The sequence below is a fragment of the Trichoderma breve genome, chromosome 5 (genome assembly GCF_028502605.1).
Source record: "Trichoderma breve strain T069 chromosome 5, whole genome shotgun sequence".
NCBI lineage: Eukaryota > Fungi > Ascomycota > Sordariomycetes > Hypocreales > Hypocreaceae > Trichoderma > Trichoderma breve.
The window spans coordinates 527,134-546,419 of record NC_079236.1 but is presented as its reverse complement, the minus strand read 5'-3'; the positions used below and the strand labels follow the sequence as shown (position 1 = coordinate 546,419).

General features: G+C 47.5%; 6 protein-coding genes across 6 annotated transcripts; 1 reads left to right on the top strand and 5 right to left on the bottom strand.

Moving 5' to 3' along the window:
* Positions 1–150: 150 nt before the first annotated feature.
* On the bottom strand, positions 151–6,103 carry T069G_07873 (starter unit:ACP transacylase in aflatoxin biosynthesis domain-containing protein; the record flags this gene model as incomplete). Its single annotated transcript, XM_056175083.1, has 11 exons — positions 151–434; positions 489–845; positions 894–1,302; positions 1,366–1,467; positions 1,539–2,674; positions 2,750–3,956; positions 4,012–4,374; positions 4,441–4,607; positions 4,668–5,342; positions 5,391–5,611; positions 5,721–6,103. The coding sequence occupies 11 exons, from the start codon at positions 6,101–6,103 to the stop codon at positions 151–153; spliced, it is 5,304 nt and encodes a 1,767-aa protein (XP_056026032.1).
* A 626-nt stretch (positions 6,104–6,729) lies between these two features.
* Positions 6,730–7,904, bottom strand: T069G_07872 (metallo-beta-lactamase superfamily domain-containing protein; the record flags this gene model as incomplete). Its single annotated transcript, XM_056175082.1, has 2 exons — positions 6,730–7,515; positions 7,680–7,904. The coding sequence occupies 2 exons, from the start codon at positions 7,902–7,904 to the stop codon at positions 6,730–6,732; spliced, it is 1,011 nt and encodes a 336-aa protein (XP_056026031.1).
* Positions 7,905–8,833: 929 nt separating this feature from the next.
* T069G_07871 (tryptophan halogenase domain-containing protein) lies at positions 8,834–12,306 on the top strand (the record flags this gene model as incomplete). The annotated part of the gene is made up of 8 exons (XM_056175081.1): positions 8,834–8,961; positions 9,020–9,116; positions 9,196–9,244; positions 9,329–9,736; positions 9,815–10,354; positions 10,416–11,116; positions 11,183–11,858; positions 11,915–12,306. The coding sequence occupies 8 exons, from the start codon at positions 8,834–8,836 to the stop codon at positions 12,304–12,306; spliced, it is 2,991 nt and encodes a 996-aa protein (XP_056026030.1).
* A 293-nt stretch (positions 12,307–12,599) lies between these two features.
* On the bottom strand, positions 12,600–13,859 carry T069G_07870 (cys/Met metabolism PLP-dependent enzyme domain-containing protein; the record flags this gene model as incomplete). Its single annotated transcript, XM_056175080.1, has 2 exons — positions 12,600–13,652; positions 13,716–13,859. 2 exons carry the CDS (start codon positions 13,857–13,859, stop codon positions 12,600–12,602), a joined length of 1,197 nt encoding a protein of 398 aa, XP_056026029.1.
* A 1,736-nt stretch (positions 13,860–15,595) lies between these two features.
* On the bottom strand, positions 15,596–16,503 carry T069G_07869 (uncharacterized protein; the record flags this gene model as incomplete). The annotated part of the gene is made up of 2 exons (XM_056175079.1): positions 15,596–16,134; positions 16,239–16,503. The coding sequence occupies 2 exons, from the start codon at positions 16,501–16,503 to the stop codon at positions 15,596–15,598; spliced, it is 804 nt and encodes a 267-aa protein (XP_056026028.1).
* A 1,035-nt stretch (positions 16,504–17,538) lies between these two features.
* On the bottom strand, positions 17,539–18,672 carry T069G_07868 (uncharacterized protein; the record flags this gene model as incomplete). Its single annotated transcript, XM_056175078.1, has 1 exon — positions 17,539–18,672. One exon carries the CDS (start codon positions 18,670–18,672, stop codon positions 17,539–17,541), a length of 1,134 nt encoding a protein of 377 aa, XP_056026027.1.
* Positions 18,673–19,286: the final 614 nt, after the last annotated feature.

Here is a 19,286-nt window from a genome sequence, read left to right as displayed (position 1 = left end):
TCTACATGCTAATCATCGTACTTTGCGTTCTCAACCTATTGCAAACGAAGTATCCATCATCTAGCCACCAGCAACTCTGGGCATTGTAACAATCTAGTATGGACCCAAGCTCTATGACTTATTTTGACCACTGCATCTCATGACATCCAATCACTTACTCAGCCAGTTGATCAACTCTTGAACAGTAGCGCATTCAATGAAAATAGATGCTTGGACCTCAATGCCTAGCTCTGTTCGTAACTTGCCAGACAGCGCGAGCGACATCAAAGAATCCACGCCCAACTCAGCAAAAGCGGCCTCACCAGCCAAATCCTCCAACTCCAGTCCCGTTTCATCCGCAATGAGCTCAAGACAGGCGGCTACCTGAGGGTTTTGTTCGCCATCTGTCTGCTTCTGCTTCTGCTGGGCCGGTGGTGGTGTCGGTGCAATTGGTTCTGGTAATTGTGTTGTGACAGCCGGATCTTGCCGTCGTGGGTGCGACACTGTACCAACTGGTGGCTTCACCTTTTCAGGCACATGGGAAGCAGTGATCTTGTTAGTATGAGCGGGAATAGGACCATGGTTGCGATTCTTCCCTGTCTGGCGAGAGGGGAACATGATGGGCATCAAAGCACGCGGAACTCGCTTGAACTTGAGGCCTGCACACACGCCCACAATCTTCTCGTCACGTAGCAGATATATGTCACCTGCAAAGGCACCAGGCTCTCCCTCAACAGGGAACATGCGGACGTAATTGCGATAACTGACACTCGGGCCTGGCTCAAGCTTCTCAGCTAGCCGGAAATGATTCCATCCCGGTGTGATGTAAAAAAAGTCGCGAGAGGATCCAGTGTTTTCTCCAGTACCTTGGATACCAAAAGCATTCATAACGAAACCAGCTAGCTGGAACGTACTGTCAATCCAGTGAGGAGGTGTATGCCAGGTGCCGTGATGGTCGATATCCAACGTGATGTCTGCAGTCGCCTCCTGAGTGTCTTCGGCCAGTGCTACTCGCTGCATGCCGCGATATCGCTCGCCGTAGTCTACCACGTTTGCGAAAAGTTGGTACACGGCGTTCTGGGAGAGTCTACTCACTCTGCTGTTGGTTGAAAGATCTTCACCTGCCGCCGCCTTCCACAGTGAATTGGCGCGCGCCACAACGAGATGTGAAGCTATCTGCCACTCAGATTGCCAGGTTTGGGCATCTTCGTAGACGACTGTTGCTGTGGCGAATGCCTTGTCAGACTTGTGAGTACCATCAGGATTTGCTGTATACAAGCTTATTTGAGTTTGCCTGTTTGATATGTCCAAGACTCCCTCCGCCTGAATAAAGTGAGGCGGCGCTGACTCGGAGTTCTTCTGGTCGTATAGAACTTGCGCCTCTACCACCTCCATATTTCTCACATCCATGTATAACTTGTCAGCGTCAGGCACCATGCGTTTGTACAAATATTCGCCCACAGTGAGGGTAAGATCTGCCCATATACTCTATAAAAGATGTGATTAGCGATACTTCTACAATTTCAGTGACGAAAAGGAAAAGGAAAAGTGTATCATACCCCAGTCACAACACTGCGTCCATTTATTTTATGTCCATTGGCTGCACCAACTAAGTCGGGGTGAGCCAAGTTGGACAAGATTGTCACTCGCCCTGTAGACTCGGTAAATTCTTGGTAGATGATTTGTTGAGCGGACGATGTAAAGAAAGATGGAGGCCCTAAATCCTTGTTTTTCTCGGGTTTTGAGAGTCCAGGGTGCGCCTTATCTAGTGTCCATGTGCCCTCATATTGGAGCCAGTAATTCTTCTGATTCCATTGATATGGCTCGAGGTGAACAAGACGAAGAGATTTCTCATACGAGGCAAAATACTCATTCCATGCAACAGGTAGACCTAAGCAGTGCAGCGTTGCCAGACTCCCTGTCAAAGTAGAAAGCATATTATCGCCTTGTCGTAGTGATGCTAAAGTTTGCGTCGATCCCTTCTCATAGTGATTGCGTGCGAAAGAAGTACAGACAGGCTGAGGTCCTATATCAATCCAAACAGCTTTATCGTCAACAATACCATCTGCCTTAGCAGCATCCATCGCAGTGACAAAATTGACAGGCTCGCGCGTGGCACGCCGTAAGTAAGTCTCGTTAATGATATCACCCTCGGAAACACATCTTCCGAGTAGTGGAGAGATAACCGGAATCATAGGGGCTTTGAATGTGACACGTTTAGCCTCATATTCAAATGAGTCTAGTATGGGTTCCAGCTGCGCAGAATGAAAAGCAAAAGGGATGTCTAGCAGAAGACATTTGAGACCAGCATCTTGTAGCATATCACGCATCGCAACCATGTCCGCTCGTACGCCGCTGATGACGACGTCTGTGACCCCATTGATACACGAGACTTCATAATTGTGCTCCTTCTCACTCTCTCGGCACAGTTCGGCGATGCGGTCAGTCGAGGCACCGCGGACAGACAGCATGACATGGCTACCAGGCTCGCAAATGGCCAGTGTAAGTTTGGCTCTCTTGCCTACCAGATACAGGGCGTCCGCCACAGACAAGACGCCGGCCGTAACGAATGCTGCATATTCTCCTAAGCTATGGCCGATAACAGCTCCAGGTGTAATACCAAGTAGTCGCCAATACTGCGCCAAGGCAATCTGTAAGACAACCAGAGCGAGTTGAACGACAAGTGGGCTCTCCACTGTCACCGTCGAAGAGATGGTGCTGGAGTCATCAGATGATGCCGGGGTTTCATAGCCCGTCTGGCTACCCGTACTAGACGAGTCTTTCGAATGGCCAACATCAATGAGATTCGCTGCATCACCGATAATAACGGCCAGTACAGAAGGAAATCCCAAACGGCATACAGCTCGATCTAACTGGAGGACTTGATCGCGAAACAAGGGAGCATGCTGGAACAATTTCTCTGCGGCACCTTGGTAAAAGCATCCTTGCCCAGAGAAGGCAAACACAACAGCTCTCTGCTTGGCTGTGGAGACGTGTTTTGCATGTGCATCGACATTTTCAGCAGCAGCTTCCAAGAATTTGTGAAGCTGAGTAGTGCTAGCAACTGATGCAGCGATACGGATGTGATGGTGTATTCTCCTAGCACATGTTGTATAGGAGAGGTCCTTCAGTTTTGTCTCTTTATTGGCATCAAGATGGCGGAGCAAAGCGCTGATGTTACCTCGAAGCGAAGCTTTGCTTTTAGCTGAGATGCAAACCACTTGACAAGCTTGCGCTTCGGATAAAGAGTCATGGTTGTCTCCTTGGATACTTGGCAATGGTGCATCCTCGAGCAATAGCGTTGTGTTTCCACCATGAGCACCGAAGCTGTTTACAACAGAGTAACGTTTTGTGCCATTGGACTTTGGGAGCCAGGGACTGTTTTCTAACAAGATACCGGCATTTCGGTTAGCCAAATGCTGAACCACCACTGGGTTCATGGTTGTTTTGATGCCAACATGACGCGGAATTGTGTTGTGCTGATACATCAACAGAACCTTTATCAACGAGGCAATTCCTGCAGCAGCTTCACCATGGCCAATATTACATTTAACTGCGCCAAGATTCAGACGCTGTTCGGAGTTTCGACGACGACCTGAAGGTGCGAAGAAGTCGAGCACTGATTCTGATTCCACCGCGTCCCCGACTTGGGTTCCCGTACCGTGCAGCTCGACATAATTGACGTCCAGAGGATTGACGCCCGCACTGTCTAATACTTGACGATAATTGTCTTTTTGAGCACCGGCGTGTGGCTGAGTGATAGAAATGCTCTCTGCCGAATGATTTGTAGCACCAGCTACGATAGTTGCCAATATGTTGTCGTTATCCGCAAGGGCATCGTCGAGCCGTTTGATGACCACTGAGCCGACTCCGTCCCCACGGCAGTATCCATCAGCTGCGGCATCCCACACTTTGCACTGGCCTGTCTTAGACAAGAAATGCCCCTTGTTCAGCATGCAATAAATATCTGGATTCGTCTTTTCTCAGGTCAGCACCAATACTGTATGTTTTGGAACCCATCTTATAACTCACAATAACATTGAGACCTCCGGCGATAGCCGTATCAGCATCACCAGCCCACAGTGCTGAGCAAGCCGCATGAACAGCAGCTAAGCCACTAGAGCATGCAGTATCGATGTTGAAACTAGGTCCCTGGAATTTGAAGAAATAATTGATGCGACCATTTCCGAAACCTCGTTCTGTACCAGGAATCCCGTAGGTTCCAATCTTCTGGCTTGCATTTACCTCACGATAGTCATCGCTAGCCTGACCGTAGTAGGTTCCTACTCGTGACACATGAGACGAGGGTGTCCGATTCGGCACGAAGCCGGACATCTCTAGCGCTTCATATGCCGTGACAAGTGCTAGACGTTGCATCGGGTCTGTTTGTTCAGCCTGTTGTAATGGTTTTATTGTTAGGCGGCCAAACATCCAAGTTCAAATGTCAGGGCTGTAACTTACCTCACGTGGGGACATGTTGAAGAATCCAGCATCAAAATGCCCGGGATTTGCTATGAAGTTTCCAAATTTTGTCCCAATGCTGTTTTCCATCTCATCAGTGGGATCAAAATGCGCTTCGACATCGAATCTATCCGGGGGAACAATGGTGTGAGTATCAACACCATTCACTAGAAGTTCCCAGAATTCCTCGGGGCTATCAGCACCGCCTGGCATGCGACATGCCATGCCAACAATGGCCAGCTTGGAGTTTTGCGGGGAGCTTGGGATGCCGTGAGGCTGATCAAATGCGTATTCATCTTGCATGACCCAATCCACCACATCGTCCTGCTGAACATTCACAGATGGCAGTTTATCTGTGATATCAGATATGATTGTGTCCGAAATGAGTGACGTCCTGTAATGGAGAATTTCGCATGACGACATGGGCAGTCCCGGATTATGCGAAAGCTGCGCAACCACACCGTCGGCGAGCTTGTCAAAATACAACGGCTTGGTTAGAGCTTCGGTGCAGATGGCTTCTATCAAATGATATGCATCTGATGCCATAAATGGGCCTCCTGTGTAAGGGGAGAGCAGTGGTAGCTGAACAGAGCGGGAGCCCCATCTCTCCCAGACTTTCGCTATCTCAAGGATAGAACGGACATCGTCGAGGTCGTATACATTGGATACATGGCAAAGACCACCAGAAATTGGCAGCGGTGAGTGACGAGATGAGCCAAGCATCTCAGACTGGGAGAAGAGCTTCTCGAGACGAGTCGGAGGGCCGGTGACACCAACCGAGGCTTGATCAACATGACTGATGCTGACCTTAGTCAGAGGTACTGTCCTCATTTCAATATCGTTAATCTCTTGTTGGCCGTTGAAGCGATCCAATTCCACCTGAACTACTTCAGCTGGAACTCCTATTACCACAGAGGCCCAGCTAACGGATGATCTTGTTGACTCGTTACGATCCGTTGGTTCAAGGAGCTGCGAAATACGGCCCACATGAACACAAAAGGCAAAAGCCATCCGAACGCTCTCCACTCCATAATAGACAAGGTCTACGAGAGAAGTCGATACAGCTACTGCTGCGGCTGGAAAGAGGCCGACGCTGATGCCTGCCAAACAAGTTGCTGAGATGTTCTCTCCTGTTCCGTAGGAGTATGGAATGTTATTTGCTTCATGATGTCTAATAGTTAAATTACAGTTGTTAGTTTCATTTACTATCCTTGACGACATATGAAAGAGTTCTTCATAGTTGGAAGAAGTAGAGGAGAATAGAACTAGCAAGGGCTCACCCAATGAGCATCGCAATCTCATAGATGCAGAGGAAAGCACCCTCCCAAGTACCACACAGAGAGCTAGCTTTGAGCTTTTCCCAGTGAGAAGCCAGAGTAACGACATCGTGGAATGACGGAACTTGGTCACGCAGTGGCCGTGGCAGCTTTTGGACTTCTTGTTTCAGGATCGAAGCGCACTCGTGCAAGAAGCGAGCAAGCTGAGAATATCGAGGTAACTTGGCATATCTATGGAGCCTGCGTAATAAATCTTTAACATCACCGCTCGGAAACTCGTGACTAAATAGTATGAACTTGGCAATTGTATCAGCGTCGATGTTGATGTCTAAAGGCTCGACGTGGGGAGAAGTTGTTCCGGAGGGAGTGTTAGCGTTTTCATTCATTGTCAAAGGGAGTCGGCGTCAACCGTGTGTATGAATCAAATGAGAGCAAATGCAAGAGTATTTTGAAGTAAATAGACCGTCCGAAGAAGTTTGAACACAAAGGGAATATGTATGAAAAATGAAGTTTCTCTGAGAAAGAGATGGAGATGGGTGACTAGTCCTAGATCTGAAGAGGGACGAGATGGACTATTAATCCCAATTTGTTCAGTGGTCTAACACATGAGCCTCAATTTCGCCTCACTTTTTGATATGTTATAATACATAAAAGGTTCAAAGCCATACGCTAATGATTCCTACATAGGATTGCCTTGTGTTCGAAACGTCAGCCGAGGCGACCACTTGGAGCCAAAAGCGGCTTGCCCAATTCAGACTCACATCTCACTCTGTTACACTGCTATCAAGAGAGACTATAATGAAAAGCTCGGAATCCGACTCGGTGGATTGTACTGGTCTCCTTCGGGTCCTTCGGGAATCTGTCGACGGTGACCTCTATGAGTGTGATATGAACAAGTTTTTACAGACAATTTCTCCCCCCTCCCTTTCCGTCATGGGCATCATGATAGTTTCATGGGCTACTTTTACCCAGTTTGATATTAGACAATAAAAAAGAAGTATCAATTAGCTAGCTAATAGGTTGCACCCTTTACAAACCAGTGTCGAGTCTTATCTGGTCCTACTAGCTTTGAACTAACTTTGCCGCTCTCTGCCAACATGAACAGCACCTGGTTCAGAAGAGGCTTTAGAGCAGATTCAAACGTGACAGCGTCCTTAGAGACTTCTCCGTATAAACGGAGACCTATGTCAGAGGTTGATAGGCCCATCTCACTATCATCTTCATCATCGCCACTACCAGAGTCACTTCCACTACTACTGCTGCTACTTCTACTACTGTCTTGGCCACTAGATGAGGCCTGCTGAATTAATGCCGAGTAGACCTGTTGCTCTCTAGAGTCTCTCTGCGCGATGTAAGCCGCCATTTTACGTGGTAGGTCACGTATCACTGCTCCGTGCCCGGGATAGCCAACAGAGCATCCCAAGCCTGCCATCAAGCGAAGACTGGCCGTGTAGTCTCCTAAACACTCAGCTACACTGTAGCCGTGGCCTAATACATTGTCTCCCGTAAACAACGCATTTTCCTCTTCCAACACGAAACAAGTGTGATCAGTGGTATGGCCAGGCGTCAACACTGCTCGTATAGTCGCGCCCTCAGTTTGGAATATCTGACCATTTTTGATGGCATGTTGACTTTTATTCGGCTGGTTTTTGTGAACTATTATGGTAGGATCGTGGGCAAGAAGGTCCGCAACACCCCCGGTGTGATCACCGTGCCAGTGCGTTAGAAGAACATGAGAAATTGATATGTCATGATCCTCGAGGTATCTAGTCAAGTTCACAGCCCATTGAGGAAATCCCTGTTAATATTTTTCGTTAGCTTAATAGATTGTACTTAATAGAAAAAATGCGCTTGATTTAGACGTGAAATGGTAGGTAACTCAGTGAAGGACAGTTAAAACGCAGATTGTCCGATGAGCGGCGACATGGTAATAACGCTGGAGGGGAGAAATAAACGAATTACCTCTCCAGTGTCAATGAGTATTCTAGTACTTCCGGTACCAACGAGATAGGTATTGGTTCCCTGAAGCTGCATGTCTCCTGGATTACCGCCGAGGAATCGCACGATGCAATTAGATATATCCTCATCAACTTCGGACAGCTCAGGCAGTCTGTTTCGTTGTGTTGTGAGATACTCCGTCCAGAAGCCGGACGAGTAAAATCCCTTAGGTTTAGTAGTTGAGGTCATCGAGATAGTAGCAACGAACAGCGATTACTGATTCAAAAAGTGAGTAAGAAAGAATTATGAGACAGATTGATAATGCATACAGAGATGTGTGCATCGGTGAGAAAAGGTTATAGACTTTGAGCGTGAAGGCCAAAATAATCCAGGGTAGCGGTGTAAGTGATCAACATTGGTGCTCCCCCAGACCATGCCAAGGACATCTTAATCCTCCTTAATAAAATCCTTCCACGTTCGGATCTATACGTCTATCGATGATTCCTCATTATAGTAACTACGCAATAATAACACGTTGATTAATCACAAAGCAATTGGCACGAGTGCGTGAGGATTCTATTGGCTGGTATGTCACTAAATTCGAGCAGAGCGGTCTAAACTACTGGCAGCCCTACTTGATCCTGGTAACCACATCGTTTCAGGCGTGTTGCAATTCGAATGAGGATTGACGCCCAGTGTTACCGCCCTATCTCTGTATTGGATGGTAATCAGAAAATTGAACAACTGCCGTGTAATATTTTACCGCCGTCGCGTAACTGTTGAGGTCGTCCAGCGTAAAAGTTGGAGGTCGGATTCCGAGAGTAAGCAAGGCTGTTGCGAAGCGGCTCAAAAGTTAACGTCCCGAAATCCTTCCGACAGGATGTGGGATCGATTTGTAGGATGTAGAGACAAGCGCAAAAGCCACCAGCAACTACAGCATGTCAGCATCCTGACTGAATCCTGTACAGCATCAATCATGAAGGCAACAGGTAGAAGATGTTTCACGTTCGACTGGAATCCCCATTGCTTGAATGAAAGCAGTATATATGCTTCCATTATCCGTTCATTCACATTTACATTCAACAACAAACACCAGCGCAGAATAGACAGCCATTGACTTTGATTTCAACCAAACACATAGAATATCCATTTCTTCATTTTTTCGAACACTCACAAAAATGGCCACCATCCCGGAACAGTGCACGGTGCTGGTAATTGGTGGCGGACCAGCAGGCTCTTACGCCGCTTCGGCTCTTGCTCGAGAGGGTATCGAAGTAGTCCTCCTTGAGGCAGAAAAATTCCCGAGGTAGGTATCACTAGATCGCTCTTGAATCATAGATTGGCCTATCTCACGCATATATTAGATATCACATTGGCGAAAGCATGCTTCCCTCTATGCGACACTTTCTCAAATTTATCGATGCCTACGAAAAGTGGGATGCCCATGGGTTTAATGTCAAGGTACTCATTTTCTACAGTGTTACTTAATCTTAGTACACTGTATGCACAGAGGAAGAGAGAAGTATTGGCTGACTCTCAGAAACAGAAAGGCGGTGCTTTCCGTCTCAATTGGTCTCGACCAGAAACATGTAAGTCTTCAAATTACCACCTAGCAGCATCTGCTTCAATAGCCCCAATAAGTGACAGACCATTGGCTAATTCTCTTATTCCAGATACGGACTTCATCGCAGCCGGTGGACCTGGAGGCTACGCCTGGAACGTTGTTCGATCCGAGGCAGACGAGTTGCTGTTCAAGCATGCAGCGGAGTGTGGTGTCAAGACATTCGACGAAACCAAGGTAGCCTCCATTGAGTTTGCTCCACCAACTTCTGACTCTCAGAGCCTTGGTCGCCCCGTATCTGCCACTTGGACTCGCAAAGATGGCAGCTCTGGCACAGTTTCGTTTGACTATGTCGTAGATGCGTCAGGACGAGCAGGTTTGGTCAGCACCAAGTATCTGAAGAATCGATCATATAACCAGGGTCTGAAGAACGTTGCTAGCTGGGGCTATTGGAAGAATGGCGGAGTTCACGGTGTTGGAACGCACAAAGAGGGCGCACCGTATTTCGAAGCACTCAAAGGTATACTCCGGTGCTCATTTGAACTCTCTCTTACAATCTTAAAGGTGATTCACTAACCAAATCTTTGCTATTCCTTAGACGGTAGTGGATGGGTTTGGTTCATCCCTCTCCACAATGGCCGTCACTCGGTTGGAGTTGTCCAAAACCAGGAAATGGCCGCCAAGAAGAAGCGAGAAATGGCTGAGCCATCTTCCAAAGGCTTCTACGTGGAATCTCTGGACCTCGTTCCCGGCATTAAGGAGCTACTTGCCAACGCCGAACTCGTTTCGGAAATCAAGTCAGCGTCTGACTGGTCATATAGTGCCTCAAAGTATGCATTCCCGGGTGTTCGCATCGCCGGAGATGCCGGTTCTTTCATTGATCCTTTTTTCTCCTCGGGCGTCCACCTGGCTCTTTCAGGCGGTCTGTCGGCAGCTACAACAATCGCTGCGGCCATTCGAGGAGATTGCAGTGAGGAAGTTGCCTCATCATGGCACGATAAGAAGACAGCCGAGAGCTACACTCGCTTCCTCGTGGTAGTCTCGAGTGCATTGAAGCAGATCAGGTCTCAAGACGAGCCTGTTATCAATGACTTCGATGAGGAGACCTTTGAAAGAGCATTTGATCTCTTTAGACCCAGTATGTCAATTTCAGATTATTTTTCTACGCCGCATGAGCATTCTAACATTCTCTATTACAGTTATCCAAGGTCAAGTTGATGCAGACGCCAGAGGAAAGCTGACCCAGGCCGAAATTTCCAAGACTGTGGAATTCTGCTTCAAAGCATTTGCTCATGTCTCCTTCGAGGAGAAGGAAGCCCTGGTGAAGAAGCTCAAGGAACTCGGCCTCGATGGCGATGCTTACGATGAGAGCAACCGCAAGGCTCTCGATGAACTTGAGAAGAAGCTGACACCTGAAGAGCAGTCTATTCTAAAGACACTCAAGGGACGTCGCATGGTCCGCCCCGAGGATTCCCTCAACATTGACAACTTCACTCTTGACTCTATTGACGGTCTAGCACCACGCCTTGAGCATGGTCAACTGGGGTTGACCGCCGCTAAGAAAGCAGAAGTCAGCTTCACGCGTCATGACCCACTTTCATTCCTGAACGGTGAGTCGAAAGGTGCGAAGAAGACATTGCAAAATGGTCATGTTGAGACCAATGGGATCAGCGAGACTCACAACAATGACGCCACTAACGGGGACAAGCTTTTGAATGGGAACAGCAAAAATAAAGACCAGTCAGTTGCAAGTCTCATGGCAGGCCTCGTGGCTTCCGAGAAGAGTATCCCGCCAGCATCCCTTGATGAATCCAACAGGCACCGCTTGATTGCGTCGTTGCAAGAATCTGCAGAGGAACTTGAAACTCCTTACGACAGTATGCTGCGCTTCCTCAATGCTGTAAGTACATAGAGAAAAACAATATTACTTGTCATCGACGTGTTGCTAATGATGTTCCTCAAACAGGGTCGGCAAATTGCACTTATCAAGATTGGTGGTGATCTCGGAGTCTTCAAGTCTCTAGCGGAGAGCAAGACGCCTTTGTCTTCCGAAGAGCTGGCCAAGCCCACCATGGCTGACCCGACTCTTGTTGGCCGCATCATGCGCTACTTGGTTGCCAATCGCCTTGCGGCAGAGACTGCTCCGGATCAATATGTGGCCAGGAAGATGACATACGCTTTGGCAGATCCTCGAATCGAGAGCCCCATGCGCTTCTTCCATGCAGTCAGCAGCCCTGCCTTCCAAGCGCTGCCCGACTTCCTAAAGGAGACGGGATACCAAAACCGACCACAGGCTTCTGCTCTTCAAAAGGGTCTCAATACGGAACTGGACCTCTTCCCTTGGTTGAAGCAGCATCCAGACCTGTTGAAGGATTTCCAAAGCCTCATGGGTATCCCCAAAGAAGGTAACTGTCTCGATGTGATCCCGCTCGAATCTGCTGTGATCAGTGATCACGAAGGTCCGGTATTCGTGGATATTGGCGGTAACACCGGCCACCAAGCAAAGCATTTACTGGCCAAGTATCCTGAACTGGCTGGTCGAGTGGTGGTTCAGGACCGTGAGGAGACGATCAAAAATGCCTCGGACGTCAAGGGATTCCAGCTGATGGCACACGATTTCTTCAACACACAACCCGTCAAGGGTAAGTCTTGTGTTTCGAATATTTGAACTTGGATAAGTAACTAACTGTGGTTAAAGGAGCCAAGTATTATTACCTGCGAGCCATTCTGCACAACTGGGATGACGATAAGGCGGCTCAGATCCTGTCTAACATTGTGCCGTCCATGTCGGCTGATTCACTGGTGCTAATTGATGAAGTTGTCATTGCCGATCAAGGATCTCATGTCTGGCCTGCAGGCCTTGATCTCCAGATGTACACACTATTTGGATCTTCCGAGCGGACTGCGTCACAGTGGGATTCTATCCTCGACCGTGCTGGGCTCCGTCCGGTAGCAGTGAAGAAATATGCACCAGTCATGGGAAGCTCCGTCATCTTTGCTGCCCCGAAGTTGGTGGACACAAGCTTGAACGAGCAGCATTCATTGGCGGACACCTATGTTTCCAAGCCTACGACTGTTACGTGCAACTGAGATGCCACAGTTGCTGCTGACTTATTGGAAGTAACCCATTGCTGTTATCCAGCGATCAACTCGACTGCCTGTTGTAACTCTCATATAGTGAAGCTTAGAATAGGCTTAGATAGAAAACCCCCCAAAAATATAGACATTGTTCAGCGTCATAATGTAGCATCAAAGATAAGATGTGTTGTTAAATCTTCACAGTAATATTAAGCATCATTTTTGTCATATTGCAGGGAAAAGTCTTTTCGTTTCAACTCTATTATGGTAACGGTTACACGAGAGAAGATATCGCCGTCTACATATCATTCTTTTTCCTCTTCCAAGACAGCCTTAAAAGCTTGCAACATATCAGTCTTAAGGTCCTCCCAGTGTTCTACTCCAATGCTAACACGGAGCAGCGTAGGATCCGCTTCAGGATCTGTCATGGTCCTCCACTCAATCAGGCTCTCAACTCCACCAAGACTAGTTGAATGAGAGAACAGCTTCAACTTGCTTGGGAACCTATTAGCCATATTTCGAGATTTTAGGCATATAGAGAAGACGGGTCCAAAGCCGTTAGGCATTTGAGACTTGAGCCATCCTTGTTCCAGATCAGCCACCTGGAGAGATGCGTGGGTGATGCTGGCAAGAGTAGTCTTAATAATTTGTGATTCCGATTTTGCTTGCACCCCATTGGTTTCATCAGCTTTGAGGGCTGTGCTGAGCCATTGAACCAATTTTGTGGTCGTTTCGCTCTGTCGTACAACTCGAAGATGAAGAGTTCTCATGCTGCGAACGCCAAGCCAGCCCTCAAGACTGCCCATCACGCCGCCCAAGAAGAAGCGTTCTTTCTTCAACTGCGTATACCACTCTCGATTATTTGTTGCAACGACACCACAGAGCATGTCACTGTGTCCTCCAAGATATTTGGTCCCGGAGTGAAGTACAATGTCGGCACCATGTATGAATGGGTCTTGAAGTCCTGGAGGGCCAAACGTGGCATCCACGACTAAGATGGCGCCCCTTGAGTGTGCCTTATTAGCGAAATCCTGGATATTCATAGCGACACCAGTAGGATTGACAGGAGTCTCCAGGAAGATGACATCTCCTGTCTCAAGCTCTTCTGTTGAGCAGTCCAAAGGCAGCTTCTTCATTCCATTTAGGCCACTGACGAGCGCGATTGTTCCATGGCATCCGGGATATCCTTTGCCAATGGATATCTGACGAGGCTTAAGGCAAAACAATACACCTAATAAAGCTGCCAGTCCAGATGTATATGTCAATGAGGGCGCCTTGAGAAGAGACGTAAGTACCGTTTCGAATCTGGTTGTGTTGGGATTTGTCAGACGAGCGTAAACGTGGCTCTTGTCTTCTGCCTGCGAGTAATCTTTCAGTCAGTCTTCTATATATGGGGGAATTAGAAGGTAGTTGCAACTTACACTTCGATGCCTTAATGGAACGAGTTGCGCAGGCTCTGAGGGAAACCTAAAAGTGCTTGCCACATGGAGAGGAGGTGCCACATCATTGGTCACATCCAACTCATCGTCGGCATGTAGGGCAGAGGTTTCAGGATGATACTCCATAGTAACTACTCTTCCAAATCTAGTTTGAATACGATTGTCAGAAGACTGTTATACAAGTAACTGTTTGATGCAAAATGATGCAGGGAGAATGCCTGGAGGCATACATCTTATAGATAAACCGAGCGAAATCGGAGCCCACAACATGGATCACTTCTTTCGATTCATCAACTACCGCATCTATCCGGGTTCCTTTTCTTCAGCCCCTTGAGGCTAGATCATATGTCGAATACGGGATATCTGCTGAATAAGTGGAGATATCTTGGTCGGAAGTAGTTGAGGTGCAGCTCTAGTTTGTGGGGTTATTATTACTTGCTATGATCAGCTTCTAAGGAATGTATTTGTCAATTTAGTCATGTGTAATGTGGTTAGTTGTACCGTTGATGATCTAAAACGAATCAAACTATCCAGTCATGTAATACGCATTTTTATGGCACGTATCAACCGTGTAGTCTTTACAAGATCATATACACCTGTCATGGAATCAATTGTCCAAATAAACTCGAATTATATTTAACAAATCAAATTGTATTGGTCATTAGGTTTATGGTGCTCTCATTGATAAGGTGTCATAACACCCGTTACTTGCTAAGGGCCAATCAGCACTCGACGGTTTACTTCTTTCGATATGCTGTAGATGAGCGGAAGAGGAAATTGCCTCGGAAAGCTAACGCCATTGGGTATTGACCCACGGGAGTTGGGGATTTCTCATCTATTGCTAATATGCTCCCCAGATTGCCGCCCGAGATGCAACGGCTCACTCGGAAAACTAACCTTGTTTATGATACAATTGCTTGATACGGTAGTTACAATTCCGACGACCCGTCATAGGGTGCTATTCCTAGTTTATGGTGAATCGAAACAAAATCATGGAAAAGTAAGCGTAACAGAGTACTACCGCTACTTTAAATGCATCGGTCCATCGTCCAACCATATGCATCGAGATTCACACCATTTCGTCGAGTATTTAGCCGGTACCTAATTCTCGACGGAGAATAAAATAACCCAATGGCGTTATCTACCTGGGCTATATATGCATAAAACATTTCCGAGACTACCGTTGAAGCTGTTGCCTACGCGCATCCTCGCCTACTGAATCTAAACGCCATGGCGGCAATTTTTTCTGGATGGCACACTTCATCCTATGGCAGACGTTGGAATGGGTCTCCAGAGTCTTGGCGCTTCCACCTCCCCGGATCAAATACTTGTGGCTGTTCAAGAGCTATTGGTGCCTGTAGATCCGAGGGGGTTTTCGCCTTGCTCTCGCTTCTTTAGCTTACTCTCCTTCAGCTGTTGATTGCGTTCTCTCTTCAACTGCTGATGGTTACATATGCTTTCGCATATTATGGCAATATCAATTAATGAAAACAAGATACAGAAGTGGTTACTTAGTACCTCATATTACCCCAAATTACTTGATAGCAAACGCGCCTTAGGAGCTACTGGAAATTAGATATTCCATCGTCACTTCATACATACCGCATTAGGTAGGTAGAGGACGCAATTCTGGCTTCTGAGTGGAAGGTATAATTATTCTCAAATCCCAGAGGAAAGCAAAATAACAACAGTAGCAGATACTTGAACGCCCTGGATAGAAAAAGCTATTCTCCTTATTTCAATACGCGTGAAACATCGTGTAAAGATATAAAGATAATCGCCAAATGCTGGGTTGGCATCGCTAAAAGATTATTAATTCAGTCTAGGTATATACGCGATATTAATGTACAACAAGAACTTCGTCACCCTGCTAACTCTGCGGGGGGTCGAAGCTCTTGATTCAGCTTCCCTCGGGCATCCAGCTCAGCCATTGTCTTTTGCTGGCCATGGAGTTCTTGCACTGGTCTCTGAGCTGTAGCGCCGGCAGATGCTTTCCTCTGCCGAAGTTTCCAGACCAAAAATGCAACCACAGCAATGAGTATTACTCCAACTGCGACACCGACACCAATGCCGGCTTTTGCTCCGCTGGAGAGCCCAGAAGATTGGTCGCTCTGGCTTGGACTTGAGTTTGTTGGGGCAGCGCGTGTTGTAGTTGTTGTAGTCGTTGCTCTCGTAGGTGCTCTGGACGTAGTCGATGGGGTGCCAGTGAACACAGTACCGACAACCTTGTATACAGTCGCTCCATTATCCCATGTCGCCCATACTTGTGGATTTTTTGGCAAAACGTTGAATCGGCCGGCGCCGGAATTGCAGCAACCATTGGTATGGTCACAACAGTACGATGTGTCTGTGTTGGTGACGTTGGAGCAGGATATTAGATCGGTTCCTCCAGTGTCCGCACCTATTCAATCGCATTCATGTTAGATACAATCATCTACCAGATTGCCAAACTACCCAGATGAACAGGCTAAGCTGCAAAAGGGGAGCAAAGAGTTGATGTCATACTAAGGCAGAAGTTGGCGCACTCGGGAGAGTTCCAGTTCTTGTCGCTGCAAGAACCTCGAATAATATTCCCATCGTTCGATTGGCACAGCTTGTTGGAGAGGCATGCAGCTCCAAGTCCTCCACCGCAGCACGCACTTTGTTTCGCGTTGGGATCACATGGGAAATCGCTGGACGGGCTTCCGTTAGGGTAGTAGCATTGTTTGAGAGCTGCCGAGCAGGGGACCAGCAGCTGTAAGAATGTGCCGAGGAAAGCGAGTGTCTTCATATTTAAATGCGCCTATCCAGCCAAATAACACCCGCGAAGAAAACATTAAGGAGTAGAAAAACAGAAGCCTAAGCGCCGGCCATCATGGCAGATCAAATATTGAGACATCCGATTAGCAATCCTACATACATCATTGTGCTTGAAACGACAATCAGGCTAGGACACACTGGAAATAGCATCAAACTGCCTTGCAACATCTTGTTTTTGTAGCCTTTGCACTGGAAGGATTCGAGCTAATGCAGGGAGAGGGACAGGCATAAGCGCAGGGTTGAAATTGAATAGTTACAGGGAGTGCGACTCTAACCAGCATCAGCCCGCTACCAAAAGGAATCTTGTCACAAAATCCCAATGGATTTTCTTTTATTCTTCAAATTGTAGGAGAAGATGGTCTCACAATTTGTGCCCAAGTGATGAACAGTTGCTAGGAATGATATCGTGTCTGTTGGCTGCTCAGTGACAACCGTCAAACTAAGCGCTGTCAGGTTGCACGGCTATGAGTTTCGTAAAATCTCACCAATAGGAACGAGGCTCCGTCGGTTACTAGCTTAAGTCTAAGCGGCCATGGAAGAAAAGTCCCACCACTCGCTGATCCTTTGACATGAGTTGTCGCATGATTGGGCTAGGATTCCTGTCTGTGCTCATGTTAGTTTCAGTTCGGTCAGCATATCATTTCCCTAACTGCCGATGCTGGTATAGAAGAAGTAGCGATGGCAGCAGGTATCATGGATCTCTTCAGCTGTCATATGCGAACTACGACGTTGTCACTGGGGTGGAATAGCTGAGTAAGCCCAACAGGAGTCATAGGGACTATTAGCGACTGCCGTGAAAACACAAAGAAAAGCAACCGCGATAAAATATCCACAGAGGAAGTTGTTATTTTGTCTTCCAATACCGCTAGCAGCAGTGCACTTCGCAAATGACGAGTACGACGTTTGCCTCTACCTTGCGTGCCAATTATATACAATACTCTATACCATTTCCATTTACACATCCATACTCCGTACAGTACTCTGACAATAAAGGCCGTTAGTTTTTCTATAACCCGCTGTTCGTCGCTAGATCGATCTGAGAGGATGACTTCTCCTCACTATCCTTAGTCGACTCCTTAGATGTGCCACTTGCCGAGTCCTCCGAGTCCTCCGAAGACTTCTTATATCGGCTATCAATGTCGTGAGATATCTTCTCCCGGTGAACAGTGATGGCCGTCGTCATCATGACCCTGTTGCCATTCTCGACTTCTGACGGCGTTGGCTTGTGCAAGTTGTCGGTGCATCCGCCTTTAGCATACGCGTGATATGAGCCACCGCCAATGGACTCCAAGATGGCTGAACCAGTGCTATTGCTGCGACCACTGGATGATGCGCTTTGACCATTTGAGTTCATCGGCCTTCCTCCACTTGTCAGCTCAACAAGGCGGTTAAGAACGGTAAATTCGAGCTTCAGCTTGATGCTATAGGCGAACGGTTTATATGATATCTGGAAGTCGTAAAGATTCGCAAATTCGAGGACTACAATCGTAACATCGAGGATCATGACAAGGACGTTGACGAGGATGAGATTCTTTAGTAAGCGACGACTCGATTGCCTATTTCCAAGGCTGCCTCCCATCCGCAACAGCTTGATCGTTTCATAAATGTAGAAGCTAGACAGCATCATCTCCTGCAAGAAGAAGACGATGATTTCGATCCTTTCGGTAATTTTGTACGGCGTCTGGAAGATTTCGGGGTTGGAGGAGAAAGATCCGTATACCAGCGGGATGACCATGCCGTGGCAGACGATTCCATTGAAGATGATGATGTATAGGATTATTTTCAAGCGTTTCTGGTTTCTCAGCACCAAATGCAGTCGAGACCAAAGAACCAATGATTGACCCGTCACCATGAACACCCATCCCATCAAACTGAGTGTGCAAGACAAGTAACCGAGTGACACAGGTCCAAAGTATTTGATGCAAAACCCAATGCAGGACAAGGCGATTCCGACCGTCGCCATCAGGAAGGACCAAAAGTATAGCCCGGCATATCGCTTGAAGGTACCCCAAATGATGCAAAGGAGCTCGAGAACGTTGTAGAGGGCCAGCGAGAGGAAGACAATGATGATGGTCAAGTCAGTCCAGTCGATGCCCTCGACGCCAGTGCCGAAGCTGCGCGGTCGTATTACAGGCGCCATCTTAACAAGGCGACGCAGTGATGCCGACCAATCCAAACATGAGCGTGATCATGAGAAGATACTGCTTGTTATTGGTTCGCTATTGGCGACATGCATGACGGATTTTGATGAATCGCATAGTGTCGTTATTTTGAGTATTGAAGATGAAAGAGAGGTTGCGACAACGGCCTCACGCGGCGCCCTTACCATTTGCTATTATATTCCACTGCATCGTTCTTGAGCCCAAACCCAAACCACTGCATTGGTATGAGTGTGGCAAGTCGGTTTTGGGTGAAACTCTATTTCCACGCTTGGCCATCTTGGATGAAGCTGAAGAATTTTGAGTCTCGGTGACATCGCCAAGCACACTTGTGATGTCAATCGACCAAGTCGACTATACTTCAACTAGTGAAGAGGGAATCCCAGACCGAAGCGACAAGAGCAAGAGTTAACGAGGCGCCAGTCGCTGCTGGTCTCGAACAAGCCACGCTTGGCTGAGTTCCGAAGTCCTCATCTCCGCCGGCTAAGAGGAATTACATAACTGGCTTCTCATGCTCGCTGACAAACACCCCAAGTTCCGAGCTCTTGGGAGTTGATGTGGCTGAAGCTGAGGGGCCACAATGAGTCTGCGCATG